The 19,702-nt window shown below is 43.1% G+C and overlaps 1 protein-coding gene across 1 annotated transcript in view; it reads left to right on the forward strand.

Annotated features, from left to right (window-relative positions):
- FREM2 (FRAS1 related extracellular matrix 2) overlaps window positions 1-19,702 on the forward strand; it is a 285,338-nt gene that overhangs the window by 203,602 nt on the left and 62,034 nt on the right. The window contains exons 7-12 of the mRNA XM_063951860.1: window positions 6,604-6,753; window positions 9,320-9,529; window positions 10,795-10,992; window positions 12,197-12,361; window positions 12,456-12,638; window positions 14,009-14,139. Coding sequence (XP_063807930.1) covers window positions 6,604-6,753; window positions 9,320-9,529; window positions 10,795-10,992; window positions 12,197-12,361; window positions 12,456-12,638; window positions 14,009-14,139 — 1,037 coding nt within the window. The remainder of the gene's footprint in view (window positions 1-6,603; window positions 6,754-9,319; window positions 9,530-10,794; window positions 10,993-12,196; window positions 12,362-12,455; window positions 12,639-14,008; window positions 14,140-19,702) is intronic.

The following is a 19,702-nucleotide window of genomic DNA, read 5'->3' on the forward strand; positions in this document are numbered from 1 at the left end:
ACTTTGTGCATTAAACAAAGTGTGTGTACATTCACACTATTCAGTTATGTTTCATATACACCTTATACACACAGCCTGAAGGTCATTTAATACAATATTTTTAATAACGTTGTGTATTAAACAAAGTTTGTGTACATTGAGCAATCAGAAAACAAAGGTTTCACTATCTCACTCTCACTCAAAAAAGTCCGTATTTCGGAATATTCCGTATTTCGGAATATTTGGATATGGGATACTCAACCTGTAGTTTTTAAACTCTCCTATGCAGGGGCGTTTTAAGAGAGGAGGGGGCCCATGTGCAGACTCCGAGTGGGCCACCTCCTTTCCACGGCGCCATAGGCTTCGGCATTGCGCTGGAGTCTACCGCACATGCGCAGTTCTCCGGAAACATGGACACCATGGTCTGGAGACAAATTTCCTGCTGCGCATGCGTGGCAGCAGTTTTGGAAGTGGTTTTTGCTGTGGCTGCAGCACCTGTCGTTGGACTCCAGAAAGGTAAGTATAAAACAACATGGGTGCAGTGTGTGTGGTGTAGCCACCCACTGAACCCAGGGGCCCATGTGCACCGCACACATTGCACCTATGATAGAAACACTGATGCTCCTATGGAGGGTCATCTTCTATTGTATACTCTTCCTTTCCAGACCTATGCCAACTTCTCATCCCCATTGGTCTTCTTTTTGCAATCAGTGGCTTTGAACCATTGTGCTGCGCCCAGCAACTACGGTACAGGTTAAAGCTGTGCTTGTTTTTTTTAGTTACAGTGATTATATATTAATTGATGTGGAATTATTGATTGCCATGTAGATATTCTTTTTGTCCTGTTATGTTTGCACAGGAGGCAATCAATTTGCCGGCTGTAAGGATCCCGGCGGTCAGGATACCGATGCCAGAATCCCGACAGCCAACAATGCCGACAGCAAGAATACCGGCTCACAGGGGCTATTCCCACTCGTGGGTGTCCGCGACACCCATAGAGTGGGAATAGTTCCGGTGACGAGCCACCAAGCCCGCAAGGGGACTCGTAGCGCTCGCCCCGCTGCCGGCATTCTTGCGGGCGGGATGCCGCTGTTGGGATAGTGACAGCCAGTATCCCGCTTGCCGGGATTACATATGTATTCCTTTTGTACAATACATATGTGTGCACCTTTTACAACACTGTGGATCCCTTTTGGTGTTCTATAAATAGAGAATAATAATAATTGGGGAGGGGGGCGGGGTTTGTATATTTATGGAGTTCCCTTTGAAGTAATGCAAATATTAATAATAATCAATACAATTTTGATGCGCAGTATATGGAGACCCTATTTTTCTTCCAGACAGGGCAGCATTGTAGAAGGAAATTACAAATGGTCAGTACAATTTAATAAAATATCAAAGTACAATAAAGGAATCTACTGAACATGGATTAACATAATTATACTGACAAATGTTAAATGTAATCATACCTATTTAATCTGCCGCTCATTTTTCATTTTGTACCTTTATTACTGTTTTTTCTTAGCCAAGCAATCTATATGAAAAGGTCACCATTTACGTCTGTTTTCTTACCAGGCAGCCGGGATAGGGAAATCTGTTCCTAACACAAGAGTCACACATTGAGAGAATCATTTCAGGAATTTCCACAATTTACCTAACTCATCAGTTTATCTAAATGTATTGAGTTACCCTGCTCATATTTATGTATACATACTCTGTAAAGTTGGCATAAGCCAATGGAAACAGTGGATTGTTGATAAAGCAGGAATGAAGCAGATACACTAAAGTGCAAGAAACATTTAATAGTCTCTTTTTTACATTTAAATATTCTTGGCATTTCTATGGTCTTGTGCCAAACACATATATACTGTAGATGCTACTTTATATTACAGATATATCCGTCTACCTATCAAGCTAGAGCAGTGGTTCTAGCTTGAGACATCTGCCCATTAAGTTTTATTTAATTTACTTTTAATTATTGGCAAAGCTTGAGAATGGAAAATTCTAGTCTGGGCAACATTTTACATTACTGGGTAACATTATCCTTATGCCTAGAGACCAGCTAGAGTATATTGGAGTGACCTGCTTCTTAAGCTGTGAACACACTGGGCGATATATCGTCCGGTCAATGAAACGGACGATATATCAGCGGGTTGGCGGGTGTGTACACCCGATATGTCTGTGAACAACGTAATTCACAGACATATCGCATCAGCCCTGCAGCACAGTCGATGCTTGATAAAACTGCAACCCACTGACTGCCCGTAAACTGGCTGCAGGGACTGGCATCACAGCTGGGCAGGCATTTGAATGCAAACTTAAAATGTCCAGCTGGATGTCAGGACCAACATATCAAGTGGCCGGTTGGTAAATTAGGGTGACCATATTATCCCTTTTACCTGGGACACTCATAGATTACACAGGTTCTGTGGCTGATTAAAACCAGCTTAAATGTAGGCTTGAAGTCAGCCAGCCACAGAACCTGTGTAATCCATGAGCATCCCAGGTAAAAGGGATAAAATGGTCACCCTAGGTAAGTGTATATGCCTGCCAGGATCGGCTGCTCTGTCAGTGCAACAGCTGGTCCACTGTCTAGTCAGCTAGGTGTGTACCCAGCTGTTGGGCTGTGAAATTGAGGAGTGTTTCTAGGTTACAGAGTAACATTATCAGTATCCCTACAGGAAAGGGTTAAAGTGGGCCGGAATGGGGCGGAACTGCGTTCCGTCAATTATATTTCCGCCTCCACCAGCCCACTTTACCCAGCCACGGAACTTTGTGCAGACATTCTGTCTGCCTAATCCCACTGTCCCTGGCCCGCTCTATGCAGTGCTACCCCGCGCTGCGCTCCCACACTGACAGAGGGGACGGGCGGTGAAAGGCATTGTCCTACCCAAGCCAGTCCCTTCCAAAGGCTCTTACAGTGGGATGATTGAGATGACGGCAATGCAGGAAGTGCCGTCATTCCGCGTTCATTCATCATGTCGCTCAAAGAGGAGCAGTGGGCATCATAAGAGAAAAAAGTAAGTTAGAGGAAGGCATGCTGGATGGGGGGGGGGAGGAGTGGCGGCACATGATGGAAGACGTTCTGAATAAGGGGACACAAAAACAACGCTGGAAGAGGGGAGGTTGGCACATGAAGGCAGGAATGCTGGATGGGGATTCACATTTGGGAAGTCACAATGGATGGAGGTGTGCGACAAGAGGGTAGACACACTAGATGAGAGGGACATATGAAGAAGATACACTGTATGGGGGGGCACATTAGGGAAGACACTGCATGAGGGATACACATAAGGAATAAGTGGTGTCGGGAAGAAGCTGTGTGAGAGATAAGTGGTGAAAGGAGTAGAATCTGTGAGAGATAAGTGGTGAAAGGGGTAGAATCTGTGTGAGAGATAAGTGGTGAAAGGGGTAGAAGCTGTGTGACGAATAAGAAGTGTCGGGTTGAGCTATGTAATGGATAAGAGGTGTCAGGGAGAGCTATGTGATGGATAAGAAGTGTCGGGGAGAAGCTGTGTGAGGGATAAGAAGTGTCAGGGGGAGAAGCTGTGTGAGGGATAAGCGGTGTCGGGGAGAAGCTGTGTGAGGGATAAGAAGTGTCAGGGGGAGAAGCTGTGTGAGGGAGAAGCGGTGTCAGGGGGAGAAGCTGTGTGAGGGATAAACTGTGTCAGGGGGAGAAGCTGTGTGAGGGATAAGCAGTGTCAGGGGGAGAAGCTGTGTGAGGGATAAGCGGTGTCAGGGGGAGAAACTATGAGAGATAAGCGGTGTCAGGGGTAGAAGCTGTGTGAGGGATAAGCTGTGTCAGAGGGGTGGTCTTCAGGTTGCCGACTGTCGGGATCCCGGCGCACAGTATACCGGCACCGGAATCCCGACAGCCGGCATACCGACAGATTTTCTCCCTCGTGGGGGTCCACGATGCGCGCCACCGTGCCCGCAGCATGGTGAGTGCAGCGAGCCCGCAAGGGGCTCATTTGCGCTCGCCATGCTGTCGGTATGCCGGCGGTCGGGCTCCCGGCACCGGTATGCTGGTCGCCGGGAGCCCGGCCGCCGGCATACCATACTACACCCGTGTCAGAGGGAGAAGCTGTGTGAGGGATAAACTGTGTCAGAGGGAGAAGCTGTGTGAGGATAAGCTGTGTCAGGAGGAGAAGCCGTGTGAGGGATAAGCTGTGTCAGGGAGAGAAGATGTGTGAGCAATAGGAGGTGTCGGGGAGAAGCTGTGTGAGGGATAAACTGTGTCAGAGGGAGAAGCTGTGTCAGGGGGAGAAGCTGTGTGAGGGATAAGCGGTGTCAGGGGCAGAAGCTGTGTGAGGGATAAGCTGTGTCAGGAGGAGAAGCTGTGTGAGGGATAAACTGTGTCAGAGGGAGAAGCCGTGTGAGGGATAAGCTGTGTCAGGGAGAGAAGATGTGTGAGGGATAAGCTCTATCAGGGGGAGAACATGTGTGAGGGATAAGCTGTGTCGGGGAGAAGCTGTGTGAGCAATAAGAGCTGTCAGGGGGAAAAGCTGTGTGAGGGATAAAAGATGTCAGTGGAGAAGCTATGTGAGGGATAAGCTGTGTCAGGAGGAGAAGCTATGTGAGGGATAAAATATGTCAGTGGAGAAGCTATGTGAGGGATAAGCTGTGTCAGGAGGAGAAGCCATGTGAGGGATTAGAGATGTCAGAGGGAGAAGCTGTGTGAGGGATAAGCTGTGTCAGGGGGAGAAGCTGTGTGAGGGATAAGCTGTGTCAGGGGGAGAAGCTGTGTGAGGGATAAGCTGTGTCAGGGGCAGAAGCTGTGTGAGGGATAAGCGGTGTCAGGGGCAGAAGCTGTGTGAGGGATAAGCGGTGTCGGGGAGAAACTGTGTGAGGGATAAGCGGTGTCAGGGGCAGAAGCTGTGTGAGGGATAAGCGGTGTCAGGGGGAGAAGCTGTGTGAGGGATAAGCGGTGTCAGGGGGAGAAGCTGTGTGAGGGATAAGCGGTGTCAGGGGGAGAAGCTGTGAGAAGCTGTGTGAGGGATAAGCGGTGTCAGGGGGCGAAGCTGTATGAGGAATAAGCTGTCATGGAGAGAGTGTCTCAGGAATGACAGGAGCAGGGGGTGAGATGGGGAACTGGGAGGAGCAGGGGTGAAATGGGGGAGTGAGGCACAGGGAGTGAGAGGTGCAGGGGTAAGATAGAAGCAGAGGCTGAAGGGGTAGCAGGGAGTCAGAAGTGTAGGGGTTAAGTAAAGGGGAGAAAGGTGATCAGACACAAAGAAGGGAGTAAGAGGGTTACCTAGGATGAAGATAAGGACATGAGGAGAGTGACAAACAACAGAAACATAAGAAAGCAGAGGGGACACATGGCAGACATAATAGGGGTGAGCAAAGGTTGTTCAACATATCCTGCTACATTGTGCACCACATATAAAATGATGGGGCCACTACTGTTGGCATTGTGAGTGCAAGCTGCACTACTACTGTGGGTATTGTGTGTGTATGGGGCACTGCTACTGTGGGCATTGTGTGTGTAAGCAGCACTACTACTGTGGGCATTGTGTGTGTAAGGGGCACTGCCACTGTGGGCATTGTGTGTGTAAAGAGCACTATTATGTGTGGCTATGTGAATATTAGATTGTGGTACTGTGAGGCATAATTTGAATTGGGGATACTATTGTGTGGCCATGCCCCTTCCTTGTGAGGCCACACCCCTTTTGCGATGCGCACCTTCTGAGCGCACTGAGGGAGAGGGGTGTCAGGGGAGATGAGTTCCCCCATCTCTCCAGGACCACTTTAAGCCCTGCCTACAGGCCAGTATGGCCAGCCAGCATGGAGTAGGCTTGTTACTTAAACTGTGAACTTGGGAGCATTGATAATTTGTAAAGAGACCAACGACATAACCCATTCCATGTTTTGTAAAGTGAGAAAAGGACACTATTAAACAAAGTGTCCTGCCCTCACTAAGATCTCCTTGATAACATTTTAGTGAGACAGCATAACCATTTGTACTTTCCAATAATCCAGTCAGACGTGATGAACTGAAAAATTGTGTTTATTATATAGTAGAGGAAATTGGTAAACTGTAACACAAACAACGTGACACTAACATAATGCAATGCAAACACAACACATAACAAGATTAGAACTGACAACATCTCTAATGGGAACATATTTAGGTGAAAAACCTTACCATCGATGCTATGCTGATGGGAGGATATTTATATCCAGCTCTGGCTAAGTCCAAGTGGAAAGTGAGTATGCATGCATCTAGTGTCCTGTACCCAGAATAGAATACACTGAGGAGCTTTCTAAGGTAGCCCGTGAGGTTCTATATATGGAAATTTCTGTTTTAGTATCATACGTTTTTACCTAATGTGTATTAATTAGGCTTATTTGTATTTCATTGTTTTAGAAGTTTATTGAATAATTTAAAACTGTAAAAAAATACCAGTAGCTTTTATGTTTACACTGTTTTTATTTCACCGGTACGCCAAGTTCTTTACCATAAATTACTGATGAAATGTTTAATATCCTAAACTCCATATACAGTAAAATAACTTTTATTAAATGTTTTTATTTTCCAGTGTGTTTTATGTTCCTAAAAGGTTTGCAATCTCTCCAGTGTTATTAATGTTTTGATTGATTTATCATATTTTAATTTCTCAGAACCTGCTTTCTATTTTGGAGATGTGGAACTGTACGTGGATGAAAGTGCAGGATACATTGAAGTACGTGTGTGGAGGACTGGTACTGATCTATCGAAGACTGCCACTGTCACAGTGCGGTCACAGAAGACAGAACCAGTGTCGGCAGTTGGTAAGTAGAGCTGGCTGTAAATCTTTCTCTCTTATTTCCTTTGTTGTGTTTCTCCAATTATTATTTATATATCTGAGATATTAGACTGACCATCCTATCTCAGAGAAGTAAAATATGGTAATTTCCATATTTGTGAGGAAGCCACGTACAACTGTTCCATCATATTTGTTGTACAGTTGTTTCATTCTCTGAAGTGCTGTGGACAACCTCACGTGGCCATATAAAACAGCGGCAAGTTTGTTTTCTGGACACATGCAGCATGTTGGATACTCAATAATGGGGATATGGTCATTAGGTCGACCTCACTTAGGTCGACAGTCAATAGGTCTACCACTATTGGTCGACACCTGGAAAAGGTCGACATGGGCATTAGGTCGACGTGACAAAGGTCAACGCTTTTTTTTTGTTTAACTTTTTCATACTTTACGATCCACATGGACTACGATTGGGAATGGTCGTCCTTTTTCTATGTCGACCTTTTTCCATGTCGACCTTTTCCATGTTGACCTGCCGACCATGTCTACCTTTTTCAGGTGTCGACCTAGTGCCTGTCGACCAATATTGACAGGCACTAGGTCAATGAGTGTCAACCTAAATAGGGTCGACCCAACAAATCTATTCCCAATAATGATGTGTTTCAATCTCCCAATTAAGAAATTAAGATGCGGTATATTAGGGGTAGGCAACCCGTAGCCCTCCAGCTGCTGTGGGACTACACATCCCAGCATGCCCTACCACAGATTTGCTCTTAGGGCATGCTGGAAAGTTTAGTTCCACAGCAGCTAGAATGACACAGGTTGCCTACCCATGGATTAGGTTATGGTCTCTTAAAAAGGCCACATCTGAAATGTACATGTGTATAGTAACAATTGCGTGTACCAAGACTGTTCTTAGGCATGTAACATGTATTATTCATGTGCGTTCCAGCGCTGACTGAAAATCTGTCTTGAAGCTTTTGAAAAGGGGAAAGTGAGCTGACTTTGGAGGTGTGACTGTGTAGTGACAGTCTCCATCATCAGCAGGGCATGTACAGTATATCGCTGCCAGCAACCCGCCACCAATAAATCAGAATGCATCCGTCCTCAGATCAGCCCTAGTTTTTAATTAAAAACATCTATAATAAATACAAAACCTGAACTCCGCTGTTTCAGGGCTGTCAGTGAAAAATGATCTTGGAGAATGAAAGAATCCTGTATGAATTTACTATTCAGCAACTTTCACATATCTTTCTCATTCTATAGTTAGGAAACATACAGTATTACTTTCAAAATAAATAGGAGCCTTATATTAAAAAGTTACTTTGTTTTATTACTAATAATAATATATAGACATTATATGGGAAAGCTCTTCTTGCCATATCAAGTCAGGATCGTTTCATGAGTTGCTTACCTCAAAGGCTAGCAAGTAATTTACAATTTGTTGTGATGTATTCTCTGTTTATTTATAAAGCATCGTCATATTAAAATCTAGATAGTGATAAACTGACAGTCACAGAGAGATATAGCTGATATTGCAACAACCATCATCTACAACTAGTAGAACCACAAGATCTAGAGCTATGACGTTTGTTATATGGAAAGATACACCACTACTATATATTCAATATACCCAAGCAAGCATTATGGCTTTAATGTTTTGTATTCTGGCCAAGTATCAGCCATGTTCTCAAATAAAGCTGGATGGCCTGATTGTTAGGTTAAACAATCTTCAGGCTGTTTGGGTACAGTGGCGCTACAAGGCGCCACTTGTATCGGCCCCGCCCCTTCACCAGTGATGTCATTACATCATGCCTGGGCGGGTCTGCTGACACCACCACCGTCAAAGGGGTGGGTCCGCTGACACCGCCGCAGGCTCTAGTAAAAAGAGCATTGCCTGCAGAGTCCCAAGGGTGCTGCAGGCGGCTCTGCAGTATCACTAATGGCTGCAGAGTGCCATTTCAGGCTCCCTGTAAGCCACATGCAGGCGCCGCGTGGCAGTGATGGTGCCATCTACAGGGCCCTGTGCTCTATGTGGCAACACTGCTTGCATACCCCTATTTACTGCCCTGCTGGGGAACAGTGCCTTTGATCTTGCTTTTTGAAGAAATTGGAGGTTTCAGGGGCAACAAAATAAATTTGTGAGTGTGATCTCCATAAAGCAGGATATCCTCTGTAAAATAATAATCAAATGCAAGTTCAAACTACAGACAGTAACCGTACAATCTGTTGGATACCCGAAGGCTGGCGGGGGGATCGTAGTACAACTTGCACCTAGTGCGAGTCGTACTAATGTATGTCCAGCATTAGACAGAGTATTATTTTCCCATAGGACTTCAGCATGTAATGTTCTAATGACGCACTGTCACAGTCTGTCATCTTACTATGATGAAATGTACAACATGAAATTAACATTTAAACCTGTTTCCATGGTTACTTATAAGATAAACCCATTTATCAGGATATATTGAATTTACATGAATAGTAATCAATACATAAATATATTATTAATGTGTTACTTAAAATATATTAAAATATGGCCATGTACTCTTGTTGGAAATAAATTAACAAAAATGCACGTGTTTTCCTAGCTGGCATTGACTATGTAGGTATCAGTCGGAATCTTGATTTTGCACCTGGCGTCAACATGCAGACGTTCCGCGTGATCATCCTGGATGACTTAGGACAGCCGGTGCTGGAGGGAATAGAGAAGTTTGAATTAGTGCTGCGTATGCCAATGAACGCCGTCCTTGGGGAACCCAGCAAAGCTACAATATTTATTAATGACACCGTCTCCGACTGTAAGTGGCATTTCTATTTATACTGTAGCTTTTTGCTGATGGACAACTTGCAAGTTGTTTTTTTAGTTATATTCATAAGCTGCATTAATGCTGAATGGAGTATTGTTAATCTTATTGACTGAGTTCAACATAAAAGAGATATACAAGTTTCAGGATAAAAATCATAATTTCAATGTAGTTAAAAGCACCGATTTGTCATGAACCCACACGCACGTTTGTGGAGCTGAGAACACAAATCTACTTTTCTGGACTGGCGCCTCCTATTGGAGATGAGCATTATTGAAAAATAAAAACATCACTTAACTGTCCAGCCGGCTACTGTAAGACCAAGGGAAGGGGAAGATGTATCAAGCCTTCTAAAGACTGGACAAGTGGAGAAGTTGCACATTGCAACCGATCAGCTTTGAGGTAACATTTATCAAGAACATTCTTTAAAATGATAGGTAGAATCTGATGGGTTGCTATGAACAACTTTTTCACTTGTCCTGTTTAGAATATTTGATGCATCCCCCTCTAAGTGCTTTACAGTAGTAGGCGGTAGGGTGGCCAATCCTGGGCCATTTAGAGGTATATTTACTAAAGTGCAGGTTTATTGTGACCAATTGGATTGTACTTATCATTTATCGAACATCTTCTAGAAGATAATAGCTCAAATCTGATTGGTTGCTATGGAAAATATCGCCACTTATATAAAACCGCACTTTAGTAAATAAACCTCTAAGCCTCCGTAATTGTGCCTTTTATATACACCTAGCATTTCATTTACATGATTTTGTGTCACAAAACCAAATCTCATTTTCACATGTGAGCGCATAGCTAGGGTCACTCGTACACTCAGCAAGGATACAACAATCCACCTACAGTATCTCTTCCAATAGCATATATAAAAAAAGGTGGCCAAGCAGACTGACCATATAATAACGGCACAGCGGCTTGCCAAAGACCCTAGGTGGCCACAGACTCTTATTTGGAGTCTTACTGTGTTCCAAGCACTAATAATGAAATGGTAAGCTTGGATGGGTAAAGTAATTGTGCTTGCAAAATTCTGTGTCCAACGTTGCATAAACATTGAATGCAGTTTACATAAAACAAATGATGAATGTTCTGTATTTTTAATGAATACATCATTTGGTGCAGGCATGAATTAACCATCTCGGTGACCCAGTGAGAAGGATCCTTTTGCGCACTTGATGATTTCATACATTGAAAATCCCATGTGTATATATCATATTTATCTAATTGAAAAGTTTCTTTATTGCTTACAGTGCCAAAGGTGCAGTTCCGAGAATCTATGTATATGGGCTTTGAAAAAGACGGGAAGATCTCAGCCATGGTGTACAGGAGTGGGGATGTCAGTTACAAGTCTACAGTACGTTGTTATACCAGGCAAGGGTCAGCGCAGGTTATGATGGATTTTGAAGAAAGGCCAAACACGGATAGTTCCATCATCACGTTCCTTAAAGGTATTTTACATAATAACATGTCCTGTAAAGCAACTTTAGTGTTTCTTATAATCAAACTGTCAAATAACCTATTCTACACTATTTATTCCAATTATGGCAAGTAACCAATTTACTCCTAATATCACACAAAACCTGTTGCTTGGTGTCCATGAACTTACAGCCACATTATACAGAATAAAATTAATGTCCACTTATTTTTGTGCTCACATCCCTCAAATTGTAACATGTATAGTGAGAAATACCTTCCATCCCCCCCAACACTCCATGCTACAGTAAGCTTCAGCTAGGGACTGACTGGGGCCATGAAGCAGCCCTGGACTGTCACTATGCTCGTGCACACGACAGGGGGCAATGGCCACGGCTCACTGAGGTGTGTCACAAATCAGGGGAGTCTGGCCTCGTGGCACGCCCTGTATAATGGCTGCAGGTGGGACGGACGGCTGAGCAGAGATCCGGGATGCTGCACTGCTCGACCAGCCCACTCTATGTGTGGCATTTGCCAGAAGTGCCAGATGGGCAGCCCGGCCCTGGTTTCAGCACTACGAAAGCCTCTGTTATTAACCTCTCCCATTTAAGCATTATGTGTTTAGCTCCCACCCAAATCAACTTCTGTTCTCACTTAACTCCCCATTTCAGCCCCTTGTTTTTAACCACATCCACCCTCAGTTCTCAATATTTAATACCCCCCACCTTATGCCTCAACTTTTAACCTCACCCATTTCACTCTCTGCTATTTTAACTTTCCCAGACCCAACACACAATATGCAATTGCCTATAGGTGACCCAGGCATGGTTTATAATATCAGGGAGCCAGTGGTTAGTCTAAAACACTGAATGAGCGATGCAAAGTCACTCATTCATTCTTCTTAATGTCTTTTCTGTGAAGCTGTCAGATGCTGCTCCTTCCTGTCTGTGATATCCTAGGAGTATGGTCCTGGGCTATGATGTCACCACCCAGCATCACTTGTCTGTTTGAAATAGAATATGCTGTTCCCTACACTTTACAGTAAATGCAGCAGGAAGAAGTTGTGCGTCTCCCAAAGGGAAGAAGGTGCTTCCTGGGATGCACAAAGAGATTCTGCTGGCCCTATATCTCTATACTATCTTTATTGAGTTTACTTTCAGGCCTTATAAGCTTGTAAGTTTTGCACCTTTGCAGATTCTCATTACCGTAAATAAAATGTGTTGCTTATTATTTTTAAAGGAGAGACAGAACGTCCTTGCACTGTGGTGCTCATGGACGATTCCATCTACGAGGAAGAGGAGGAGCTACGACTAGTCCTTGGCACTCCGAGAAGTGACTCTCCCTTTGGAGCCTCCATTGGAGAACTCAATGAGACCTTAATAAAAATCAAAGATGATGCAGACAGTAAGACACTTATAACCTTATAAAATCAACTGTGAACACAAACCTCATAGCTAATACCTAATAACGTTAACTCATAAACATTTTTATATTTCAGAGGCTATAATAAAGTTTGGTGACACCAAGTTTAGTGTGAGCGAGCCAAAGGAACCCGGACATATCGCTGTTGTAAAAATTCCAGTTGTTCGTCTGGGAGACACTTCAAAGGTTTCCATTGTGCGTGTGCACACAAAGGATGGCTCTGCTACTTCTGGAGAAGATTATAACCCAGTGTCTGAAGGTAGGCTCCACTCCATTTATAGACCTCTGATCAATACCTTACCCACATAGCAACATGTTGGTATTTGTCTATGACGAGCTTATTGATCTCATGACGCAACAAAAGAATGTGTGAGGAAGGGCGACAATGTCCAGAAACTCTAGGAATGCAGGGTGAGAGTTTTAGGAATAAAGCTGGTCTGTTTGGTTGACGTAAATCAAATTCAGAGGTGGAATTTATAAAAGAAAACATAATAAACTGCAGCAATTAAAATTTTAAATTTTTTGTGCAAATATTAGTAATTAACACTCAATTTTAATTTTAGCTGTATCAATAATTTCATACTGTACAAATAGTATATTCTTATTTTAGCTGTTTATTCTACATTCTAGGTGTATTACTACATTAATACATTATCTTTCAATAGCATTTTTTATTATTATTATTATTATTATTATTATACTGTCTCAATAATAAAAAAAAAGATAATTCTTAAAATTGAAAATATATATTACAGCACATGTATATTTCAAAAATTATTTTTAATTCAAGAATATTTAGAGGAAAAAGTAAAAAAAAAAAAAACATTTTAAGGTTTCTTCTTTCAAGTGGTAGACAAAGACCTGAGTTAACTCAGAAATTAAATATCCACTTGTGCAGGAACTTGTCTAAACATGGACTGTTGACCTTGCTGACCTTGTGAAATCAGCTCTGAAAGGTAGGGATTTCTTTGCAGGAAATCCCAATATTTACACATAATTATATTGTTACAAGTTTAGGATCATTGCTTGTTATTAATCAACTCCCACACTAAATAGCAAGAAGTGTCATTTACCAAACATAAAACGTAAACTGAATAGACTTTTATCAATTATGTGTTAATTAACAGAGGTTTATATTGTTAAGAATAAAACATAATCCTGTGCTACTCTAATAAATTTATTGACCATTTATAGTTAATTTAATCAATGCAAATTAACCAAATACTGTTCTTTATTTAGGAAGTCAGCAACATATTTTATACATTAAACCAAACATGGAACAGAACTTATTAAAAGTAGTAAATGAATAAATGAATAGGTAATCAACTATACTGGACCAAGCAGCTGTTCACAAGCAGTGAACCTTATGGAAAATTTAGACAAAAAACAAATCTGAACTACACTGAATCCAACAAAATATTACAATAAATGTTATGAAAAATATATAAAAAAAGAAATGTGATATATTTTTTATTACATTTATTTTGGTATCTTGTTCTATACAGTGCCGTTCATGTTCAGCTTCTATACAATCTATACAAGTCAATTGCATTGTTTTAGTCATATATTTTATAAAAATGTGAAAATGAATTACAGTTTTTTCTTCACCCTCTACATTTTGTGTTTAAGAAATTGAATTTAAGGAGGGTGAAACCCAGCATATCGTGGAGATTGAAGTACTTTATGACGGAGCTAGAGAAATGAGAGAAGCTTTTACTGTGCATCTGAAACCTGATGAAAACATGGTAGCAGAAATTCAGGTAATTTAAAAAGCACCTGCAGTTTATTTACTTTACCCAATAGTTTTTTTTTTGTGTGTGCTTTTTTTTACTTCTGCCTTTGCTCATTTATTATTTATTTATTTATTTATTTATTATTTCAACTTTTATTGGATCATATTAAGCATTCTGTAGCGTAGGACAGCGTCAGGTAAACTGGTGATTGATAGATTGGGAGCTTGTGTCTGTGAGACTATTTCTTGTCAATGGTGCAGATAACTAGGGTGCCTGCTGTGACCTTACAAATGCCATACAGAGAAGATACAGCCTCAGGAGACACAAACTCCCAATATGTCAATCATTGCTAACTCCTTTCAAAGCTGGATGGAAGAAGGTTAGGTTCAAAAGTGTGATATCATATTATATTTTGAAGATATTGCATGATAAGATACAAAGAAGCTAGAATGCTGCTTTGTGGAAATCTTTTAAATTGTAACCATTTCAAATATTTTGAACGGGCAGTTAGTAATAGTTGAATTACAATTTTCTGTAATCATACACTTTAGGGCTGTCATCATTTTATTATCACCCATAGACAGAAGTAGACACATGAAACATTATATAGTGAGAAGCATTGGAACACACCTCTGGCCCAGTATGCACTGTAAACTCCTCCCCTTTCTTCTCCCCACTCTGCTACCACATGACACTGCAAAAGTCTGGCAGCCAATAAGTATGATAGGCAGACATATTTATCTTACCTCCAGAAAGGATTTTAAAAAATAATAATGATTTGTAAGACCGCTAAAAAAATTTTTTTATCGGAAGCATGCTTAAGAAGTACTTATCTTGCTATTTAAAGAAACAAACCTACAGTTCAGTATGTAGGTTTGCTTCTTTAATATCTTTCAGATATATTGTATATGTATTTATCTTTGCATATGCAATAAGGGTTATTTGCTAAAAACAATTTGCCTATATATGTTAGAGATGAGCGGGTTCGGTTTCTCTGAATCCGAACCCGCACGAACTTCATGTTTTTTTTCACGGGTCCGAGCGACTCGGATCTTCCCGCCTTGCTCGGTTAACCCGAGCGCGCCCGAACGTCATCATGACGCTGTCGGATTCTCGCGAGACTCGGATTCTATATAAGGAGCCGCGCGTCGCCGCCATTTTCACACGTGCATTGAGATTGATAGGGAGAGGACGTGGCTGGCGTCCTCTCCATTTAGATTAGGAGAGAGAGAGAGAGATTGACCTGAGGCTGATACTGTAGAAGAGAGTGCAGAGTTTAGTGACTGACCACAGTGACCACCAGCAGTGCAGTTGTTTTATTTAATATATCCGTTCTCTGCCTGAAAAAAACGGTACACACAGTGACTCAGTCACATACCATATCTGTGTGCACTGCTCAGCCCAGTGTGCTGCATGCCTGCATCATCTATGTATATATTATATATCTGACTGTGCTCAGCTCACACAGCTTATAATTGTGGGGGAGACTGGGGAGCACTGCAGTGCCAGTTATAGGTTATAGCAGGAGCCAGGAGTACAAGACAGTCACATACCATATCTGTGTGCACTGCTCAGCCCAGTGTGCTGCATCATCTATGTATATATTATATATCTGACTGTGCTCAGCTCACACAGCTTATAATTGTGGGGGAGACTGGGGAGCACTGCAGTGCCAGTTATAGGTTATAGCAGGAGCCAGGAGCACATATTATATTAAAATTAAACAGTGCACACTTTTGCTGCAGGAGTGCCACTGCCAGTGTGACTGACCAGTGACCTGACCACACTGACCACCAGTATAGTTAGTAGTATACTATATTGTGATTGCCTGAAAAAGTTAAACACTCGTCGTGTGACTTCACTTGTGTGGTGTTTTTTTTTTTATTCTATAAAAAACTAATTCTGCTGACAGACAGTGTCCAGCAGGTCCGTCATTATATAATATATATACCTGTCCGGCTGCAGTAGTGATATATATATATTTTTTATATCATTATTTATCATCCAGTCACAGCAGACACAGTACGGTAGTTCACGGCTGTAGCTACCTCTGTGTCGGCACTCGGCAGTCCATCCATAATTGTATACCACCTACCCGTGGTTTTTTTTTCTTTCTTCTTTATACATACATACTACTACATCTCTTTATCAACCAGTCTATATTAACAGCAGACACAGTACAGTACGGTAGTTCACGGCTGTGGCTACCTCTGTGTCGGCACTCGGCAGTCCGTCCATAATTGTATACCACCTAACCGTGGTTTTTTTTTCTTTCTTCTTTATACATACATACTACGACATCTCTTTATCAACCAGTCTATATTAGCAGCAGACACAGTACAGTACGGTAGTTCACGGCTGTGGCTACCTCTGTGTCGGCACTCGGCAGTCCGTCCATAATTGTATACCACCTAACCGTGGTTTTTTTTTCTTTCTTCTTCATACATACATACTACGACATCTCTTTATCAACCAGTCTATATTAGCAGCAGACACAGTACAGTACGGTAGTTCACGGCTGTGGCTACCTCTGTGTCGGCACTCGGCAGTCCGTCCATAATTGTATACCACCTAACCGTGGTTTTTTTTTCTTTCTTCTTTATACATACATACTACGACAGCTCTTTATCAACCAGTCTATATTAGCAGCAGACACAGTACAGTACGGTAGTTCACGGCTGTGGCTACCTCTGTGTCGGCACTCGGCAGTCCGTCCATAATTGTATACCACCTAACCGTGTTTTTTTTTTCTTTCTTCTTCATACATACATACTACGACATCTCTTTATCAACCAGTCTATATTAGCAGCAGACACAGTACAGTACGGTAGTTCACGGCTGTGGCTACCTCTGTGTCGGCACTCGGCAGTCCGTCCATAATTGTATACCACCTACCCGTGGTTTTTTTTTCTTTCTTCTTCATACATACATACTACTACATCTCTTTATCAACCAGTCTATATTAGCAGCAGACACAGTACAGTACGGTAGTTCACGGCTGTGGCTACCTCTGTGTCGGCACTCGGCAGTCCGTCCATAATTGTATACCACCTACCCGTGGTTTTTTTTTCTTTCTTCTTCATACATACATACTACGACATCTCTTTATCAACCAGTCTATATTAGCAGCAGACACAGTACAGTACGGTAGTTCACGGCTGTGGCTACCTCTGTGTCGGCACTCGGCAGTCCGTCCATAATTGTATACCACCTAACCGTGGTTTTTTTTTCTTTCTTCTTCATACATACATACTACGACATCTCTTTATCAACCAGTCTATATTAGCAGCAGACACAGTACGGTAGTTCACGGCTGTAGCTACCTCTGTGTCGGCACTCGGCAGTCCGTCCATAATTGTATACTAGTATCCATCCATCTCCATTGTTTACCTGAGGTGCCTTTTAGTTGTGCCTATTAAAATATGGAGAACAAAAATGTTGAGGTTCCAAAATTAGGGAAAGATCAAGATCCACTTCCACCTCGTGCTGAAGCTGCTGCCACTAGTCATGGCCGAGACGATGAAATGCCAGCAACGTCGTCTGCCAAGGCCGATGCCCAATGTCATAGTACAGAGCATGTCAAATCCAAAACACCAAATATCAGTAAAAAAAGGACTCCAAAACCTAAAATAAAATTGTCGGAGGAGAAGCGTAAACTTGCCAATATGCCATTTACCACACGGAGTGGCAAGGAACGGCTGAGGCCCTGGCCTATGTTCATGGCTAGTGGTTCAGCTTCACATGAGGATGGAGGCACTCAGCCTCTCGCTAGAAAAATGAAAAGACTCAAGCTGGCAAAAGCAGTAGCACCGCAAAGAACTGTGCGTTCTTCGAAATCCCAAATCCACAAGGAGAGTCCAATTGTGTCGGTTGCGATGCCTGACCTTCCCAACACTGGACGTGAAGAGCATGCGCCTTCCACCATTTGCACGCCCCCTGCAAGTGCTGGAAGGAGCACCCGCAGTCCAGTTCCTGATAGTCAGATTGAAGATGTCAGTGTTGAAGTACACCAGGATGAGGAGGATATGGGTGTTGCTGGCGCTGGGGAGGAAATTGACCAGGAGGATTCTGATGGTGAGGTGGTTTGTTTAAGTCAGGCACCCGGGGAGACACCTGTTGTCCGTGGGAGGAATATGGCCGTTGACATGCCTGGTGAAAATACCAAAAAAATCAGCTCTTCGGTGTGGAACTATTTCAACAGAAATGCGGACAACAGGTGTCAAGCCGTGTGTTCCCTTTGTCAAGCTGTAATAAGTAGGGGTAAGGACGTTAACCACCTCGGAACATCCTCCCTTATACGTCACCTGCAGCGCATTCATAATAAGTCAGTGACAAGTTCAAAAACTTTGGGTGACAGCGGAAGCAGTCCACTGACCAGTAAATCCCTTCCTCTTGTAACCAAGCTCACGCAAACCACCCCACCAACTCCCTCAGTGTCAATTTCCTCCTTCCCCAGGAATGCCAATAGTCCTGCAGGCAATGTCACTGGCAATTCTGACGAGTCCTCTCCTGCCTGGGATTCCTCCGATGCATCCTTGCGTGTAACGCCTACTGCTGCTGGCGCTGCTGTTGTTGCTGCTGGGAGTCGATGGTCATCCCAGAGGGGAAGTCGTAAGCCCACTTGTACTACTTCCAGTAAGCAATTGACTGTTCAACAGTCCTTTGCGAGGAAGATGAAATATCACAGCAGTCATCCTGCTGCAAAGCGGATAACTGAGGCCTTGACAACTATGTTGGTGTTAGACGTGCGTCCGGTATCCGCCGTTAGTTCACAGGGAACTAGACAATTTATTGAGGCAGTGTGCCCCCGTTACCAAATACCATCTAGGTTCCACTTCTCTAGGCAGGCGATACCGAGAATGTACACGGACCTCAGAAAAAGACTCACCAGTGTCCTAAAAAATGCAGTTGTACCCAATGTCCACTTAACCACGGACATGTGGACAAGTGGAGCAGGGCAGGGTCAGGACTATATGACTGTGACAGCCCACTGGGTAGATGTATGGACTCCCGCCGCAAGAACAGCAGCGGCGGCACCAGTAGCAGCATCTCGCAAACGCCAACTCTTTCCTAGGCAGGCTACGCTTTGTATCACCGGTTTCCAGAATACGCACACAGCTGAAAACCTCTTACGGCAACTGAGGAAGATCATCGCGGAATGGCTTACCCCAATTGGACTCTCCTGTGGATTTGTGGCATCGGACAACGCCAGCAATATTGTGTGTGCATTAAATATGGGCAAATTCCAGCACGTCCCATGTTTTGCACATACCTTGAATTTGGTGGTGCAGAATTATTTAAAAAACGACAGGGGCGTGCAAGAGATGCTGTCGGTGGCCAGAAAAATTGCGGGACACTTTCGGCGTACAGGCACCACGTACAGAAGACTGGAGCACCACCAAAAACTACTGAACCTGCCCTGCCATCATCTGAAGCAAGAAGTGGTAACGAGGTGGAATTCAACCCTCTATATGCTTCAGAGGTTGGAGGAGCAGCAAAAGGCCATTCAAGCCTATACAATTGAGCACGATATAGGAGGTGGAATGCACCTGTCTCAAGCGCAGTGGAGAATGATTTCAACGTTGTGCAA

Source organism: Pseudophryne corroboree, chromosome 2 (genome assembly GCF_028390025.1).
Source record: "Pseudophryne corroboree isolate aPseCor3 chromosome 2, aPseCor3.hap2, whole genome shotgun sequence".
Classification (NCBI taxonomy): domain Eukaryota; kingdom Metazoa; phylum Chordata; class Amphibia; order Anura; family Myobatrachidae; genus Pseudophryne; species Pseudophryne corroboree.